Raw genomic sequence first — 20,040 nt, 5'->3', positions numbered from 1 at the left:
TGCTAGAGTTGGCAAATGGGACCCGCCTCCCAGCCTAGCCTGACTTAATACTATAGCAAATAGACCAGGTCATGCCAGTATTTTGTGACCCGCAGTTTGGCCCACCAAAAATGAAGGTAACTCACCAAAATAGCTCGACTCGTTTATTAAGAGTCATAGGGTCGTGTCGAATCCCCATTTTCCATAGCACGGCTCGGCCTGGCCCAGCCCGCCTCTCCCTTGCAAGCCAAATTTGACCTGACTCACAAAATGAGTGGGCCAAATAGAAGACGAGCCGGCCTGCCCATTTCCAACCATAGCCAATGCCATAGCCACACCAATACTTTGGTTTTGGACCCTACACATCTCTTTTTATGGGTTTTGGAAACCAACATCCACTCAGTGCTTCCCGTTCACTAGTCAATATTGCAGCGTTACTTCCACATGCCATCTCACCACTTTTATTCCAATTTTTTTATGCCTCAAATTAATCTGCTGCTACTGCAACGTAATGATATTTGCAAGGCCAACATATATATTTATATATATATATATACATTTTTAAGATTACGCCCTGTCATTAGCGTCTTGCCACTCAGCTCCTTGATTCTGACAAAGGAGTTAAATCGCGAGAGGCGTAATTGGTTGGAATCGAACACGAGACATGCAGACTCTGCATGGAGATCATGCCTGTGTATAGTCCCAACCGCTAGGCTCGATCCCAGGGACAATTTTACTCTCTTTTTATCACTAACATATGGCAGCAATTGATTCATTTACAACATCAATCAACTGTAATCATATTTGATATTTGTAAGACCAACGAAAACAATGCCCTTCATCACTAACACTAGACATCAACAATTGGTTTGAGACACTAAACAATTATGCTAACCATTAGGAGTAGTGTTCATAACAAAACAGTAATAAAATATAATATTTAATATTTTTAGCTTTTTTAGTTTTGCATCAAGTCAAAGACCGGTTAGTGCCTTTAACGGACAAAGGACCGGACCAAATAGCGACACCAGTCCTAATTCGGACCGAAATTTGAACACTCCTAACTAACCCAATACCTCAAAGCCAAAACAAATTTCTCCCGGCTCGAAATCTATGTTCCAGCACAGGTCTCTGCAACCTCAATTTCTATAACTAATTGCACATCACTTAATGCCAACATTTATGGCTCAGAATCTGTGTTCAGCCAATGGTCTAATCACTATCTAACATCAATGGCTCAGAGTCTGGGTTCAAGATCTGTTCTGAAGCCTCAATTTATAATCACTATCTCACATATAACTTCACATGCCAACATGAATGCACAGAGAGGATAAGGAGAGAGCATGCAGTCAATGGGAATGGGTCAAATGCCTAATAAGAAAGAAGGGCGATTTGTTGAATTAACTTGAATAGCTAAGGCTAAAATTACTGTTTGCTCATCTGTCATTTTATCCGTTAGAATAATCGACAACTCTGACACGGGTTCAGTTTAATCTTCTGGATAACAAGGAGATAATATATTAATCAGAAACCACAAGCGAATAAATTAGAGCCAGATGTCAGAGTCACCTGGTGAATCAACATATAAAGATCTTGCAAACCTATAAATGTAACCATTTCCTCCCCAGAAACAGTAGTTCTGTAAAGATTTCCAGGTTCATGACAATTGACAGGCCAAAACTGGCCAAACCTTGCGATGCCAATAACACTGCCAAAGAAGGGAGAAAATACCAGAAGTTTCCACAAATGCAAAGTTGTGCCATGAAGTGAAAAAAGAAGAGGCTAAAGATGAAGACTTAACACATAGAAGAAAGCTTTTAAAGGGTTTGAGTTCTACAATATTCCATTTGTACAACATATGGTGATGACATCCTAAATAAGCCCCATTTTTTATCATGCAAATGAATAATTACAGGTCTAGAGATTTAGCCACGATCAATTTTCTCATATCTTATCTCACATACAGGGAAACCAAAAATTGAGACAAGAGAATAAATTCACTAACTACAACTGCAGGGGAGTGTATGCCAAGAAATGGGACAATGTCTACCTGCAACCAGCTCTCAACCGCTGACCCCACAACTGCACCAGCAACAAGGCCCCCTATGGTAATTACAGTTGCCTTTCCTACAATAAATGAAGATAGAATCACTTCCAAACACTTCATATAGTTCACCAATCAAGCCCTTATGCATAAAATAATATAAAAACTCTTGCTTAACGAATTATTGTTATTTTAGAGCAATTTCAGGTCCTCAACTTCTTAAAATGTGTGACCAATTGCCAAAAGCTAATGGTTAAATTAACCTAGATTGAGCCTAAATTAACATGAAGGACTGTCATAGAAAGCACCAATATGTCAACACATTTTACATTTTTACAGCAATGGGCTTCCCCCAGCTTTTTTGGGTAGTCCCTGGAACACCCAAGCCTGAATGCTATAGAGCACCTGTTTGTGATCTGACCATCTCAATGCAACCATATTAAACATAGCCTACGTCTCACTTAGGGCCAAATAGAGGTTTCTTGGAAATATTTTTCCTTTCATCATGTGTAAGAAAATAGTAGTGAGAAGGATGACAGAAAGCAAAGAAGTGATGAGAATAAGGTCTATACATTTATAAGAAGAAAAATGAATCACAGAACCTCGTGTGTGTAAATCTGACTAAGCCTTGTGTTGTCTTACACAACATTATGCAACAACCCATCTGCTAATGTCATAAGATATGACTGATTCTCCAGCAAATCTAGAGTGCAGAGACCATCTGAACTTGGTCAGTAATTACAATATTTTATAAATGAAAAGCCCTCTGAATGTCAGCTGGATCATATCACGTGGAACCCCAGGAGCCAACTGTCAAAGACTGAACTTATAGTGAGGTGGTGACACAAGGCTTCTACTATGATGTCATATATGAACTTACAGTTTCTGCACTATGAATCTATTATAAACATGTGACGTGTGAATGTTTTTTGTGCTTTTATACCTTGGCATAGGTTACTTTGATTTCATTTAGTTTTTACTATGAAGCATACTTGAATTAAAGAATATTCCTGATGACTGGAGAAAGACCGCTCTAGCGCCCATTTAAAAGAAAGAAAGAAATGGTCAAAGTTGTGGAAACCAGGTTAATGAGCTATACTATAAAACTTTGGAAGAGAGTGATTGAGTAAAGGTTACTAGTGAGACCAAGTTCTCTAAAAACCAAATTGGTTTTGTGCAGTGGGTCAACAATAGAATCTATTTACTTACTAAGGCCGTTGATGGAAACATCTATGGATAAACAAAAAAAATTATATATATGGTATTATATAGACTTAGAAAAGGTGTATGATCGAGTCCTTAAAGAAATCTTTGAGGAGGATTTTAGGGAAGACGAGAGTTCGGATTGCTTAGAAGCATTATCTTAGGATTGATAGAGAATATACTGAGACTTCCCGGTATAATTGAATTACATTAAGGAGATACTAAACCCTTGCTTCTTTGCTCCACTAATGAATGAATGTACAAAATATATACAAGAAGAGGCACCTTGACATATGTTAAACAAAAGAATGCATGAAATATTAAACACAAATTATGGAAGAATACCTTAAGATTCAAGAATTCAATTTGAGTAGGTTGAAACATAGTTACCAGGAACAAAAGAAAACTCAAATTATCTTTAAACATTTCTTTAATATTTGGAAATATGTGAAACACGATTAAGATAATTTGAAAATGTGAGAAGAAGATCAATGAACATATTTATAAGAAGAATGTAAGAATGAAAGAAGTTTGTAGCAATTGAGATGGAGAACAACAACATAAAACTTAGTAGAAAACTCTTAGGCATAACACGGGATATAATCATAGTTACCCGATTTGTGGAACGCTCGATATGTGGAGCATGGTACAAGGGGGGTAGACTTCTTCAGTTCACCAAAGTGGAATGCCTCCAAAACATACAATATATTTATTCAAAAACTATTTTTAGAACATTTTGGGTCTTCTTGTTTTCTTTTCTTTTTTTTTTTGGGGAGGGGGGGGGGGGGGGGGGGAGGGGGGGAGTTGCGTTGTCTTTATTTATTTCTTGCTTAATTTTAGGTTCTTTCCCTTTCTTCCAAAAAATATATGTTTGGTGTTGTTCCGTTAAATAATTTTTACATTTTCTCCATTATAACTAAGCCCACCAATTTTTTTGGCCCTTAGAAAAGAAAATATGACCAAAACCTTTTACCCTCCCTCTTGCAATAGCCACCTTCCTCTTCCCCTCCCTTTTTTCTTTTCCCCCCAACATTCTTTTTCTCTTTCAAGCCATTATTCTCCCTTCCTCACACCCTTTTTCTTTTCTCTTTAACCCCACTCCCCTTTTATCTTCCCTGCTCTGCTTTCTCTCTTCTAACATCTCTTCCCTTCCCACATATGAATTCTAGACAAACTATTTGTTGGGACGTAACCCACATAAAAGTCTAGAATTCATGTAGCCGACCCCACATAGTGGGATAAAGGGGATAAAGGCTGAATATGTTGTTGTTGTTGTTGGGATGGCACCATAGCTCAAAGCCAACACGGCGAGACCCATCATTGTGACATCTCTCTCTACCAGTCTTTAACCTGGATCTCCAATCTAGGTGAATTGGGATGCATTCTATGGTGTTCCAAGATGCCAAAGCATTGCTCTTTGGTGCTTAGGAACTGGAACACAGTTCATGGGGAGGTAGGGGGGAACCTAGTAACTATGGATATAATGACCTTACAAAAGATAGAACTAAGGATTGAGATAATATAGAACGAAAGAAGCCAAAAGAGATAAGAGAAAAACTAAAGAAAACGTAGTAGAAGACTCATAGGAATAACATAACATGGGATATAGTGACCTTACAAAAGATATAAGGGGAAAATGTGTGCAGTACCCCTAAAGTTTAGGGTAATTGTAGGCATTACACTTGATGCTTGAGAAAATACATTGACTACCTCTATTACCACACAACGATTTCCTCCTTGTCATTAACATAACACCGTTAGATTTTTCTAAATACTTGAAGGACACTAGTCTCTCTCTCTCTCTCACACACACACACACTTGAGAGCCACTGGCAATGGGGTTTCCCATTGCAATGGTGTTGCAATGATGGGAAACCCCATCGATGAGGTTCCCACCAAGGTTTTCCATTGGTGATGATGCCAATTGGATTTCTCGTCTTCAGTGATGTGGTTTCCACATCACAATGTGTTACAATGATGGGAACCCCACATTAGCACCAATGATTAGAGCCCAACTAGGTTAATTTGACATTGACAAGAAAGAAAGAAAGAACAAATAGAGAGGAGAGAGAAAGAGATGGTGGTGGCAACAACAATAATGGTGGCAATGGTAGGTCCATCCCTCTTTCTCCTCTCTACCCTTTTTGTCTCTCCCAACCAGTTGGTTCAGCATTGGCTTCCAATCAAGACCCAAAGATCTGAGTTGGGTTTCAAAGAAGTGCAAATCAAGCCCCAATCCATCATCTTCTCCAAAGGCTGTGTGCTCTTATAGCAGCAGTGGGCTCTCCATGAGTCTTGCCTCAATCGCCTCTCTCTCACTCCATTGGTGCCATTGCAACACGATAGACCAGCAACTTCATCTTCAACCTTCAATTAGAATAGTGACAAGGGTCCTCTCTCTTAATGTGGGTCTCCTTTGTACAACAATGATTAGGCCTTCGACTCCAACAATCTTAGAGATGATGACAAGGATTGACTTTGGTGGCTCATCTTCTCCAATGTGGTGACCAGCTTTCCTCCTCATGGCGGTGGAACCTAGCAGTTGTCGGGGTTCAATCTGTGAATCCAGCAAAATTGCTGGAGTTTAGAGATTGAACCCAAATAATTGACAATAGTGGCAGGCAGCCAATGGTGTTTTCTTTTCTTTTTAATTTTTTTGTAAAACCCGGGGTGGGGGGAGAGAGAGGGGTAAAATAGTTATTTTAGCATTTTTTTAACAGCAGGTGAGGCCTTCGCTGTCAGGGGTGTCTTTGCAATTAAGGCAAGCCTTAGGGGTGGTTATTGCAATTTACTCAAGATATAACTATGGATGGAGATAACCGGTGTGCTATAATCCATGAAATTGATGAGCTTGTGATAATGAAATGACATACTATTTAGCATTTTAACAGTGTATTTAGTTGAAGTTCTATAAAATTGATTACCTAATGATTCAAATTTTCAAATAACACATTTGTGAATTAAAAAGTTGCCATTCAATACTCTCTCGGATAACTTGACCATTTCACTAACTTTACCGTCTGAAGTTCAAAACTATACACCATAGACTCAAGTGTCATGTTCTTGACAGTACCACAGAAACTGTTGACTGGCATAGAACCCTCTAATGAGATGGATCAGATAATTAGATTAGGGATAGCCAGTTCACTTTCCAATCAGAATAAAAACCACAAAGCCAACCATTACAGGACATTGCAAAAGCAATCACATGTTGATTTCTGCCTTCTGCGAGTAGTTGCAACATGTTTTTGCCATATCAATATAGTTTATTCTTCACTGAATATAATAGAACAAAAAAACCACTGGCCTCACAAGGGCCAAGTTTGTAAATTTCTTCTCAACCATATTGTTGAGACATAAACAAACCCCAAAGACCATTGTGTAAAATGCAAAATTTTTAAGGCTTAATGAGATCTCAGGGAAGGAAGAAGAAGAATCATCAAAACAGGTGCAAATTTTTCCTCACCAATCAATAATACTGCACGTGATCCAAGGCCTAATTCAGAATCCATAAACATCATATAGTATCATGTAGCATCCTGCTTGTAAGGAAATAAATGCTTCATGTCTTCTCCAAGGACATGTGGATACTTGACCAGTCTTGCATGGATATCTAAAGGTGATTCTTAGTTGGAAGGTTTTGCAAAATTAACCGACAAAGTTAAAATTAATACATCACAAGTTGACAAAGAAGTTTCCTATTTGGGATCTATTTGTCTCACCTAGCACAAGGACTAACCGTTTCAACTGATTTTCTCTCATTTTATCCTCATTATTCTCATGAATTTGTTTGTTTGCTTGCTCGTTTTAGTCATGTTCATTTTGCTAACCTGCAATTTTTAATTTCCCAACCCATTGTGAAGAAGGTAATTACTTTATTGATTTTTCACAAGAACTGTACATGCACTGTATATATATACATAGAGAAGATCTAATTACATCACTAAATTCGGAAACTCCTAAGAATTTGCAATCAACCTAATCAAGGAAAATTAGAAGCTGTATATTCCTAACTATACATTGCCTAAGATAGAGGATCTTGGGATATTCTGACACAACCTCAAGCTGGGGAATATAGGTTTACTATTCCCAGCTTGCCAATAATCTTCTGAAATGTATGACCAGATAGCCTTTTAGTGAGAACATCAGCAAGTTGATCTTTAGATGGGAAATACGGTGTGCAAATTAATCCACTATCAAGTTTTTCATTTATAAAGTGTCGATCTACTTCCACATGCTTAATCCGATCATGTTGAATAGGGTTGTGAGCAATACTAATGGTTGACTTGTGATCACAATACAATTTCATATGTCCTTCCCACTTAATTTTGAGATCTTCTAGAATTATCTCGAGCCAAAGAAGCTCACAAATGCAGTGCCATGGATCTGAACTCAGCCTCCGCGTTTGATCTGGCCACTACTAGTTGTTTCTTGCTCCTTCATGTGACCAACTTTCCCCCAACAAAGGTGCAATAATTGGATGTTGATCCCCTATCAATGATGGAGCTTGCATAGTTGACGTCCGTGTAGGCTTCAAGATCTAGACTTGTACCCTTCTTGAATAGAATCCCCTTACCCATATGTGCTTTCAAGTACCAAAGAATGCAATATACTGCGTGGAGGTGTGTCTTCTCAGGATTGTGCATGAACTGAATCACAATGCTAATCGCATAGGCAATATTTAGTCTAGTATGTGATAAGATAAATTAGCCTCCCAACAAGCCCTTGGTACATTCCTTGATCTATTGGCTCTTCATTTGTTGCTTCACTAAGCTTGAGGTCAACCTCAATTGGCATATCCGCATGCTTGCATCCTGTCTACCCAGTCTCACTGAATAGGTCAAGAACATATTTTTGTTGTGACATGAAGATCTCTTCTGTTGACTGCACCACTTCTATTCCAAGAAGTACCTTAATCGCCTCAAATCCTTAATCTCAAATTCCTTAGATAGGCATTCCCTTAAGGCCTTCTCTTCCTTCTCATCATTGCCAATAACAATGATATCATCCACATAAACCAGAAGCCTAGTCACTCCCTTTGATACTATGTTTCACAAACAAGGTGTGGTCCCCTTGACTTTGTCGATACTCCATTGACAACATTGCTTTTGTAAATCTACCAAACCAAGCCCTAAGAGACTATTTTAACCCATAAAGTGCCTTTTTGAGTCTACATATCTTCCTTTTTGTATTAGTGTCAAATCCCGGAAGACCATGTAAATTTCTTCCTCAAGATCCCTACGTAGGAAGGCATTCTTCACATCAAACCGGTACAAATTCCAGTTGAAATTAGCTGCCAATGATAGCAAGACCCTAACGGTATTCATCTTAGCCATCGGTGCAAATGTGTCTTGATAGTTAACACCATACGTTTGAGTGTAACCCTTTGCAACTAGTCGAGCCTTGTATCTCTCCAAAGACCCATCTGTCTTGTATTTCACAGAAAATACCCATTTGCAGCCAACCAATTTTTTTCCACTCAGTAGGTCAACCACCTCCCACATTTTGTTTTTTTCTAGTGCATCCATTTCAACTTTCATGGCATGTCACCACTCCTCACTTTCTAGTGCCTCAAACACAGTCTATGGTATCTTGATTGAGTTAAGATGGGTGACGAAGCTTTTGTGTGAAGGTGACATTCTATCAAAAGTCACAAAATGGGACAAAGGATGGCTTGTGCATTTCTGACTGCCTTTTTTTTAGAGCAATGGGGAGATCGAGATTATTCTCACTACTAAGTGGCTCTGAGAGTGGCAAATCATGGTTAGAATCAATAATAGGAGGAGGAGAAGTACTAACCTCTATGTTTACCCCAAGGTCGGGATCTGGTTTGGATAGTTGAGTGTGTTTCGGTGAAGTCATGATACTCTTTCTTCTAGAATATATTGACTCAATAGGTGGCCTTTATTCAAGTTCTAGGAGTGTTTGTGGTGGGGAATCAAATGCGAACTCGGTCTGTGGTTCAATGGGAGTGAATTCCAGAGAGACTGATGATTCAAGTGGTTGGGGGACCGAACTGGGTAAGGATAAGAAATTAATCCAATCATGGTCTTCCGAAGGTGGAGGCTCTCCCCTGAAGACCATGATTATCAAAGAATTGCTCATGTTCAACAAAGCTAAATGTGGGAAAAACTTCACATTTCATTCATTTACTTGATAGCCATATATACAGATTAGCTTCCTAAATATGAAAGTGGATTTTTCCTAATTGAGAGATCTTTCCTAATTGAATATTCTTTTATTTATAGAAATATAAACCTAATTTATAGCCTTAACTTTAGAGAATATTATTATCAATCTTCTTGATGTATCATGCCTTGATTTATAACAAATCTTCTTGATTTTTCTACCTTGATTCACGACACTCCCTCTCAAGCTGATGAATATACATTGTCCATTCGCAGTTTGGCTAAAATCTTGTGGAAGACAGGACTAGAGAGTCTCTTGGTTAGAACATCAACTAGATGGAATTCACTAGGGAGTATAAATATGCCCGTTGTCTAATTTTTCTTTAATAAAATGTCAGTTAATCTTAATGTGTTTTGTTTAGTCATGTTGTTCAAGATTGTGTGCAATGCTGATAATAGACTCATTGTCACAATAGAGTCTTATAGGGCTGTCCCGCTTGAGTCTCAAGTCCTCAACAATAATTTTCAACCATAGCAACTCACATATACCCTGTGCCATTGCTCAAAATTTCGATTTTGCACTTGACCTATCCACAATAATATTCTTTTTACTCCAAATAACTAGATTTCCTCTCAATAAAATGCAATATTCTGTGGTAGATCTCCTATTAACCATTGAGCTTGCATAATATGCATTGATATAGGCCTCTAGGGTAAGTTTAGCACCCATTTTGAACAAAATTCCCTTTCCTAGGGTACCTTTGAGGTAGTGCAAAATTCCCTTTCCTAGGGTACCTTTGAGGTAGTGCAAAATTCTATAGACTGCTTGCAGGTGAAACTCCTTGGGTTTGTGCATAAACTGACTTACCATGCCCACCACATAAGATATGTCCGGCCTTGTGTGAGATAGATAAATCATCTTGCCAACTAATCTTTGACAGGCTTCTTTGTCGGTATCCTTGTCTCCCTTTGCTTCACCCAGTTTGTGATTAGGATCAATCGAGATGCTGGTTGGTTTGTAAGCCATTTTCCCTGTATTGAGATATGAATATCCCATGTCTGGATTGTGCCACTTCAATACCTAAGAAATATTTTAAATTCCCTAGTTCCTTGCTTTCAAATTCCATAGCCAAACATCTCCCCAAGTTGTGTCTCTCCTTCTCATCATTCCCTGTCACTATAATATCATCAATATAAATAATAAGGGTTGTAACTAAACTTAAACCTAAGTGTTTTATGAACAAGGTGCGGTCCCCTTGTCTTGGTTTATACCCCATGGTTTGCATCACCTTGGAAAATCTCCCGAACCAAGCTCTAGGTGATTGTTTCAGGCCATATAGTGCTTTCTTGAGTTTGCAGACTTTAGTTCCAAGTCTGTTTTCACTGAATCTTGGAGGTATATCCATGTAGATCTCCTCCTCGAGATTTCCGTGTAAGAAAGCATTCTTCACATCAAATTGCTGTAAAGGCCAGTTAAAATTAGCTGCTAGGGACAAAAGAATTCTCACTGTGTTCATTTTATCTACTAGAGCAAAAGTTTCCTGGTAGTGAATTCCATATGTTTGGGTGTATCCCTTTGCTCCCAACCAAGTTTTGTACCTTTCAAGTGACCCATCTGGATTATATTTGACTGTAAAAACCCATTTGCAGCCCACCGATTTATTTCCTTTTGGCAAATCCACAATTTCTCAAGTATTGTTCTTCTTTAGGGCCTACATTTCAACAACACTCGTAGCATTCTTTCACTTTTTACACTTTAAAGCCTCTAATAATGTGGTAGGAATGGATGTTGTACGAATGCTTGCAAGAAAGCTTTTATGAGCTGGAGAGCACCTTTGAAAGGAAAAAAAAAAAAAAAGGAGAGATAATGGATATAAGGGGTATGTTGTACACTCCCGGGTTCCTTTTCTTAGGGCTATGGGAAGATTTATTTCTGTCCTAGAATCAGTCTTAGAAAGTGAGTTGAGAGACCTTACCTCATTTCTAGAATCTAGTTCTGATGATAGGTGCAGCCTTGCTTCAGGCTTTGGATTAGTCCTTCTTGCGTAAATATGTGAGAAACAGTTGTTGGTAATGGTCTGTCCCTTTCCAAGGTCATGGGGTTCAAGAAGGTTCGATATAGGAGATTCTAGTTCAGGATAGGCAGGTTGAGATTGGGTTTCTGGTGCAAGGGTAAGGGCAGGTTTTGTAATTGTATGTTAAGGAGCAGGGTCTTCAGGATTTGCAGACTTAGGTAAAGGTTCTGGCATGGGATTAAGTGCAGCTTCAGGTTTCTGCACCTCCAGTGGAAAGGAGGTAAGGAGAGGCTCATCCTTATCTTCCATACTTAAAAGTCTCCCTTTGAAGATAAGGTTGAGAAAAATAGGATTCAATCTCTAACAAAGGTAACATCGATAGTGATTAGAAACTTTTTAGTGGGAGGGTGATAGCATTTGTATCCTTTTTGGTTAGAAGGATAGCCCATAAAGACGCATTTAACTGCTCGAGGATTCAATTTCCCTCTATTATGGCTGTGAACACGAACAAAAGAAATACACCCAAAGACTTTAGGGCTAAGGGGAGATATGGAAGAAAGACCCGGATAGAAGTGAGATAATGTGGCCATGGGCGCTTGAAAATTTAACATGTGGGATGGTAGTTGATTGATAGTGTAAGTTGTTGTAAGGACTACTTCCCCCCAAAAGTGTTTAGACACATTATGCTGAAACAACAAAGCCCTAGTAATATCTAGAAGGTGACCATTCTTTCTTTCTGCAAGGCCATTTTGTTGTAAGGTAGAAACACAAAAAGACTCATGAATAATACCCCTGTGGTGGAAATAAGTGGAAAGAGTATGGTTAAAATAATCCTAGGCATTATCAGACCTAAACCGTTTGATTTGAGCCCCAAATTGAGTTTGGATCATAAAGAAAAAATTTGGAAGGATGTCACTCATATCAGATTTAGATTTAAGGAGAAAGACCTATGTAACCCGTGTACAATCATCAATGAATGTGACAAACCAATGAGAACCAGAAATATTTGGAAAAGTTGGTGGACCCCAAATATCACTATGAATTAAATCAAAAGAAAAAGGGTTTTTGTTATTACTAGGACAAAAAATAGCATGCCTGTGTTGGCAAGTTCACAAATGTCTCAATGAAATTTACTAATATCTAGATTTGCAAACAAAGAAGGAAACATAATCTTGAGTGTGGAGAAAGCAGAATGTCCTAGCCTGTAATGATGTAGCCAAATACTGTCCTTGTGGGGTTGATACTGTTCAGAGAGGTAGGTCAAGGGCTGGTTCCATTTGGGAGCAGTTTGTTTCTCAAATTTGTCAAGGTAGTATAATCCATCTTGTTCCTTAGCACGCCCAATCATTAGCTATTGTGATTAACGAATCATCAGCAGTAGTTATTTTCCTATGGCTAGAACATGGAGTATATGAGTGAAAGAACTAAGAGAAAGGTGTCACATGGTTAATGGTGTCAAACTCTATGATCCAGGAATCTAGAGAATAAGAGAATAAGAATCAGAGGAATTTAAAGCATAAAAAATAGGAGGTTTACTTGAATCTATCAAGGAGCAGTTACCTGAGATAGATGGTTTGTCCAGGTAGTTAGGAATTGCCTCAACCTTTTAATCTCCTCCTGGTTGAATTCTTTTTGCTCTTTTGGTTCATGGATCTGTTCTTCCCCATGTGAAGTGGCCATATTGGCTAGCCCTTGACTCCAGTGCAGTTGTCCACCCTTATTTCCCCATTTTCTACTTGGTAACTTTCCATTTAACTTCCAGCACATCTCCCTAGTATGCCTAGGTTTCTTGCAAAGAGCACACCATAGGTTGTCACGGATCACTTCCTGTGTGTTCAGGAATTGTCTTACCATTGTCTCCATTCAATTGGTCTTTCTTGAATTCACAGCCTCGTCCATTCACCACCAGTGCTAAAGCCTCGATTGGTTTAGGGTGCAGCATTACACCCCTTCTGTTTTCTTCAGCCAGTATAATTGAAATAACTTTATTAAGTGAAGGTAAATCAGCTTTACCAAGGATTTGGATTCTTACCTGATCATACTCCCCATTAAGTCCAGCTAGAAAATCACAAGTTCTGTCTTTTTCTATGAAGGTTTTCAGTGTGGTTGTATTATCACCATTCATCTCAATAACCCGGTAGTGATCTATTTCTTGCCAAAGTCCTTTTAGGAGATTGACATATTCTGTGACAGACTTGTTCCCTTTTTTTGCAGCAATGATTTTGGTCTTCAATTCATAAATCCGGGTTGCATCGTTAACTTTTGAATAAGTTTGTTGAATAGACTCTCAAACTTCCTTGGTAATGGGTAGAAACATATAGGTGTCACTTATTTCGGGTGCCATAGAACTCCATAGCCATGCAATGATCATGGATTCCTCTTCATCCCATGCTGCATAGGCTGGATCTTCCTTCGTTGGTCTAGTCCCTATGATGTGACTTATCTTTCCTTTCCCTTTCAAAATGGTTTGGATCAGTTGGGAGCATTTGAAGTAATTTTTCCCATCCAATCTATAGGCTGCGTGAATCTACTGCAATTCTCCAGAAGGTAGGATCCCTAGAAGTGTCGTTGTTTATCTTGTATCACAAGAGCTAATCCCATTAGTATGAGTAGACATCTTGATTGAACAGAGAAACAAGGCTAAGGAAAGAATAAGAAAGAGCTACGAATCAGTAGGCGCGGTTGCAACAATGAAGGCCGCCACTCGCCAGAAATCGGTCGACAATGAAGACCGAAAAAAAGGTTGCTTTATGGAAGGTTTCCTAAAGCTCTAATACCATGTGGAAAAAAATGCGCACTTCATTCATTTACTTGATAGCCATATATATAGATTAGCTTCCTAAATATGAAAGTGGATTTCTCCTAATTGAGAGATCTTTCCTAATTAAGAATTCTTCTATTTACAGAAATATAGACCTAATTTACTGCTTTAACTTTACAGAATATTATTATCAATCTTCTTGATGTATCCTACCTTGATTTATTACAAATATTCTTGATTTTTCTGCCTTGATTCACAATAGTAACATCAACCAAAACAAAGGTTTTACGAGAGGAGGGGTGGTAGCACTTATAGCCCTTTTGAGTAGAGGAATACCCAATGAAGACACATTTGAGAGCTCGGGGGTAAAGTTTGCTACGATTGTGGGAGCGAAGATAGACAAACACAATGTAGCCAAAAACCCTAGTGGGCAAGAGTAGAAGCGGTGAAATGGGGATAGAACTGTGAGAACACTTGCCAAGGTCTTTGAAAACCTAGAGTATGAGAGGGTGTGCAGTTGATTAAATGGGCAAAAGTAAGAAAAATGTCACCCCATAGATAGTTTGGGACTTTGTTTTGAAACAACAAGGCACGCATAGTGGACAACAGATGGCCATTTTTCCGTTATGCCATGCCATTTTGTTGAAGGGTATCGACACACAAAGATTCATGGATGATGCCTTTAGTGTGGAAGTATGAAGATAAGGTTTGATTGAAATAATCTCGTGCATTATCTGACGTTATCGTTTGATTTTTATCCCAAACTGATTTTGAATCATATTGTGAAAGATCGGAAAAATAACACTCACATCAAATTTTTTCTTTAAAATACAAACCTAATTGACACAGGTGCAATCATTAATAAAGGTGACAAACCAAGTAGCTCCAATAATATTGTGCACATGAGAGGGTCTCCAAATATCTGTATGAATTAGAAAAAAAAAAGGGCTTGAAAGATCTTTTATTACTAAGAGAAAAATGCACACGTTTGTGCTTGGCAAGCTCACAAGTATCACAAAGTAAGTGTGTTGACATTAACATTTTTAAACAAAAACGATAACATGACCCAAAGAACCTTAAATGAAGGGTGACCTAAATGATGATGTTACAGCTAGAGTTGACTATTGGACAACAAAGAAGTAGAGCGAGAAACCTTATTGAACCCACTGATTTTATCTGCCTCTTCTAGATAGTAGAGCCCATTGCCTTCCTTAGCACGCCCAATTGTTCTCCCCAAATTTTGATCCTGAAAAATACAACAATGGGGAAGAAAGGCTAGGCTGTAATTTGAATCATGAAGCAGGTGGTGAACGGAGATAAGATTGGTGGTGAGTTTTGGAACATGCAAGGCATTTTTTAAGGTGAGGGAAGGTTAAGATGAATGTCACCTATCCCTACCACGGTGATGGAAGATCCATCAAATGTGATAATTTCTGAGAACTAGAACAGGGAGTATAAGTGGAGAAAGAGCTTGAGGAAAAAGCCATATGATCGGTCGCTACAAAGTCAATTACCCATGAAGAAGGTTGACTATAATTCACTATAACCATGGGAGGCGAGAGACATACTTGATTGTGCAAATGAGAAGACACTGGGGTTGGTGGAGGTTGTACCTAGAGTTTCGAGAAAGGCCTTCAACCTTTCGATATCTTGTTTATCGAGTCCCACTGTGTTGGAGGATTCCTGGGATCCCAACTCCTTTGATTGAGACATCTCCTTTGACTAGGACAAATTTACCTGCCCCTTTCGTTGTTCGCCATATCCACGATTAGCTTCTTAGGGTCTGCCATGAAGCTTATAGCATTCATCCTTAACATGCCCCCCCCCCCCCCCCCCCCCCCCTTCTTGCAGTAGTTGCACATGAGATTGTACTTGTTATTCTGCTTGGAATCAGATTTTTTACTCACTGGTAGCAAAGTAGTTTGCTTGGCTACAGAGTTATCCTTGTAGTCTCGTATGGTTAACGCTGATCCTTCTACCACTTGGTCTTTAAGCATCACCTCACTCCAACTCTCCTCAGCTTGGATAATGGCAATGGTCTCATTTAGCGACGGTAGTTCTTCCTTGCGAAAGATTTGAACCCAAACTTGATCATATTCCGGCCAAAGCCCATATCCTTTTCTATAAACTACTGTATAGTAGCAACAACATCTTGGTTTTTCATTGGACAGGATTCATAGTGATCCATCTCCTGCCATAGGTTCTTCAACATAGTCATTTACTCGGTGACAGAAATGTTACCTTGTTTGGCAGCCATTAGTTTGACCTTAATTTCATAGATTTGGGCTGAGTCATTCTTCTTAGAGTATGTATGTTGGATGGTCTCCCAAATCTCCTTTGTCATGGATAGAAACATACATGTATCATTGATTTCCGGTTCCACTATGTTCCAAAGCCATGCCATAACCATCAAGTCTTGTTCGTCCCACGCTACGAACATAGGGTCATTAGATTTTGATCTCGTACCAAGGAGATGGCTGATAGGGTTGTCGGTTAGAACTGGGTTCGCGAGACTACTAATGCCTAAGGATGAATGGTCAGACATAATGGCACAGGGAGGTTGATTGGCTAGATTCAGCTAATGAGGTTATGACAACAACAACACTGGGTGTCAATCGGTAACTTGGATGAGGATGGTACTTGTGACGACATTGGCAACAAGGGTTGGTAATGGAATAGAGTGCTTCAAACGGACCGAGCCTAAGAACGTGGCGATGGTGATCAAAGCCCTCTGTTGTTGCCACTTCGATATTGACGAACTCGACTTACAAGAGCACAAAAACCCTAAGAGACTCCTACTTTGAGGGTAGAACGGCCAGCAATGAAGGTCGGAGAGGTAGAACAAGCCAGTGATGAAGGCCAAACAAGAACCGGGCTCTGATATCATGTGAAAAAGGTAATTCCTCTATTGATTTTTCACAAGAACTATATATGCATTGTATATATATACACAAAGAAGATCTAATCACATCACTAAATTTGGAAACTCCTAAGAATCTGCAGTCAACCTTATCAAGAAAAGTTGGCCTAAGATAGGAGGATCTTGGCATATTCTGACAGAACTTGAGATATTCTGACACATACCATAAAGCATGGTTGGTTTCTCTAATTGTCTTGTAAAACATTTCCTTTTTAATCTCCTAGGTATAGAACAAAAAAGAAAAAATACCCCGGATTTTTGGGCATAGGGATGGGCAATGAACGAATACGCTAAGGAGTGGCTTGGTAGTCAACCAAGAGTTAACTTAAGGTTTGGCTGAAGAAAGGAGTGGCCTGTTTCTGTCACCACATGATCCAAAGTTAACTTAGACATCATTTGGAGAAGCAAGTATTCTGCCGATCCCAACAGTCAAGGTTGGCTGTCCACCCAATTGGAGAACTTCTGAATGTTGGCAGGGTAAAGTACCAACTTTGAAAGCCACTTTGGGAGACCAAATGAATGAGATTTGCACCATTTTTGGAAGCATTGAGGGGATTCCAGACTGTCTAATTTGATGAATCTTGGTTAAGATTTGAGTGGGTTTTAAATGGCTAAAGAAAGTGGCCCGAAGCAGCTGAAAACTTAGATTAGAGTTGATTAATCATGATTAGCCTAAATCATTCTAGATAAACCCAACAAGTGCTGCAACCTAGGAGAAGGTTCTAAAACCATGGGGATAAAGCTTGCATCAATTGAGGTGGCAGCCAATGGGTTGGTCATCAAGCAGCTGCTAAATAGCAGCAGGTATGGCTGCCAAAAAGCCATTTGCTTCACCTACGTTCTTAACCTGCTTAGTTAGCCCTATAAATGTCTCTTGCATGCCTCATTGGTGCATAATTGAGCCAGAGAAAGAATAACTTAGAGAGAGAAGGAAAGAAACTGAAGGAAGAAGAGAAGGAAGGCTGAAGCAGGGAAGTTCTGCTGAAAAATATGAAGGAAACTGAGAAAGAATAAATCCTCACTGGCATTAGGCCAGATACTGAGGAATGATGCCTTGCCCCTGCTCTTGTTGGATGATGCATGTAAATATGTTGTGGCAGCCCTTTAGTTGGATTAAAGCATGATTTTCTTAGCATACATTGTTGGTATGCAATGATGTGCTATTGACAATGTCCCAGCCAGTATTGTTTGTGTGGGGGGTTCAAAGCCATATGGTGAGAGGCCATGGTTGCGTTCCTAGTGACAGGCTAGCCTGTGTGAGGGGCTGTGTGGAAGGCCAACAGTGGAAGTGTAAGGCTTGATCCAAGGGGGGTGGCACCCAGGGGAATGACGTTTTGTACAGCGTGGTGGCTGCCAGCATGTTCTGTGTGTATGTTGTGTTCTCATGCGTTGGTATATATTTGTTGGAATTTACACACATGGACTGCTCTGCTCTTCTTACGGTGCATTCTTTCCTTTAGTGGCTGATATTATTTTATTGATTTGTTTCCTTTTCTGCTGCTCTGATTTGTTCTTGTTATTTGATTTATTTCCTTGTATTTCTAGTGGATTGTATCTTGTATAATCTTTCCTTATTGTAGATATTTCCTAAGGTTGTTTAGGTATCTTTCTCTTCTTGGAAGACTTCCTAAATATAGAATTATGGGCCTGTATATATCCTGTAACCTACAGATGAATAAAGTGAGATTGGATTATCAGTTCTTTCTTTCAACAATATTCCTATTGGGTGTCATACCCATGCACGTGTGCATGCTAACCATTTCAAAAGGCAAGTGAAGAAGCTCCAGGAGAGGAAGGAGGTTCCTAAGGGAAGCTAAGAGTCCTGCATTTTGAACTTGAAATTGTGTGCTGACCATGTTTGATACTCTTGTGGAGTTATAATACTCTCGTATTTTAATGGTTAAAGTGTGTAAAGTCCCATCATCATGCATGTCATGGATTCTTTATGATGCAACTGATAATGTTATAGTTGACTCTGCCATTGTTTGAAGTTGAAGTCTACTTTGAGGTCAACTTTGGACAAGCAGAGAACCTTGAAAATGGACCTGGAAGGGAGAAGTCAACTTTCAACTCAACTGCCCAAATCTGAGATCAAATTAGCTCAGATTACCAAATGACAAGTCAATTTTGGAGGTTGACTATCCCAACCCTTGATGGACCAACCTGAACCAGGGTTTTAAAAGCATGCAAAGTGCAACTCCTTCAGAGCTTTTTGTGAACAAAGCTCAGTGTCTTCAGTTGAGCACAGTCAAAATGCGGTCAAGTTTGAGATTTTATCTGGGTTGTGAAGCACTATAAAGCACGCTTTTAATACGGACTGTGGGTTTGTTTAAATTTGTGTTATGGTGTGGCTGTTTGTATCCTTACCCAGAAACAATTGCCATCAGTCTAAAAAGATCTTAATAAAATCAAATATATATTTAAAACATAGGCCTCCAGATTCCTAGAAATGCCTAGACTTCTGAGGGAAGATGAAAAGTTCAGACCTTTAATCTTTTCAATGAAGAGTCAGCATATTCAATGAAGAGTTCAAACCTTTCATCTTTTCTTTTTAATGATTGGTTTTCAATAGTTTTATTTCTTTTGCTTATAAAAGTTTATTCTTTCTTTCATTTATGTGCACTTCACTTCATTTATGCGTGGCTTGGGCTTTGTTGTGCTTCCGAAAAGACAGACCCAACCAACCAGAGGAGAGTCAACTGTGGTCCTAGAAAATCAATCAAGGATTGGTCATCAAGTCCAGTGAGAAAATTACCTCAATTGGCCTTAGGGAAAAGTCGATTGTAATGGTCAACTAACAGATGCCAAAAACACAAATGAAGAAGAGTTACTTAAAAGTCCTTGCTGGGGATGGATAACACAGAGACCAGGGCATAAGGAAAAATGCCAAGACAAAGGAAGATCGGGGTTTCCATACGCACTTAGTGGTGGCCTCAGAAACAATTGTTATGCACCCTAATTCTTGACATGGGCCAAGGAAGGTCATCCCG

General features: G+C 39.2%; 1 protein-coding gene across 3 annotated transcripts in view; it reads right to left on the bottom strand.

Moving 5' to 3' along the window:
- Positions 1 to 1,354: 1,354 nt before the first annotated feature.
- LOC127801963 (protein CHAPERONE-LIKE PROTEIN OF POR1, chloroplastic) overlaps positions 1,355 to 20,040 on the bottom strand; it is a 37,288-nt gene continuing 18,602 nt past the window's right edge. Inside the window, exons 3-4 of one of the 3 annotated variants that reach the window (XM_052337535.1) lie at positions 2,030 to 2,101; positions 1,355 to 1,687 (exon numbers count right to left, since the gene is read on the bottom strand). In XM_052337535.1, the coding sequence (XP_052193495.1) occupies positions 2,043 to 2,101 (59 nt within the window). In that variant the 3' untranslated portion in view covers positions 1,355 to 1,687; positions 2,030 to 2,042. Of the gene's footprint in view, positions 1,688 to 1,768; positions 2,107 to 20,040 lie in introns of those variants that run through there. The other 2 variants (XM_052337534.1, XM_052337533.1) reach the window with 2 other exon arrangements.

Source organism: Diospyros lotus, chromosome 5 (assembly GCF_014633365.1).
Source record: "Diospyros lotus cultivar Yz01 chromosome 5, ASM1463336v1, whole genome shotgun sequence".
Taxonomy (NCBI): domain Eukaryota; kingdom Viridiplantae; phylum Streptophyta; class Magnoliopsida; order Ericales; family Ebenaceae; genus Diospyros; species Diospyros lotus.
This window is presented reverse-complemented; position numbering and strand designations above follow the sequence as displayed.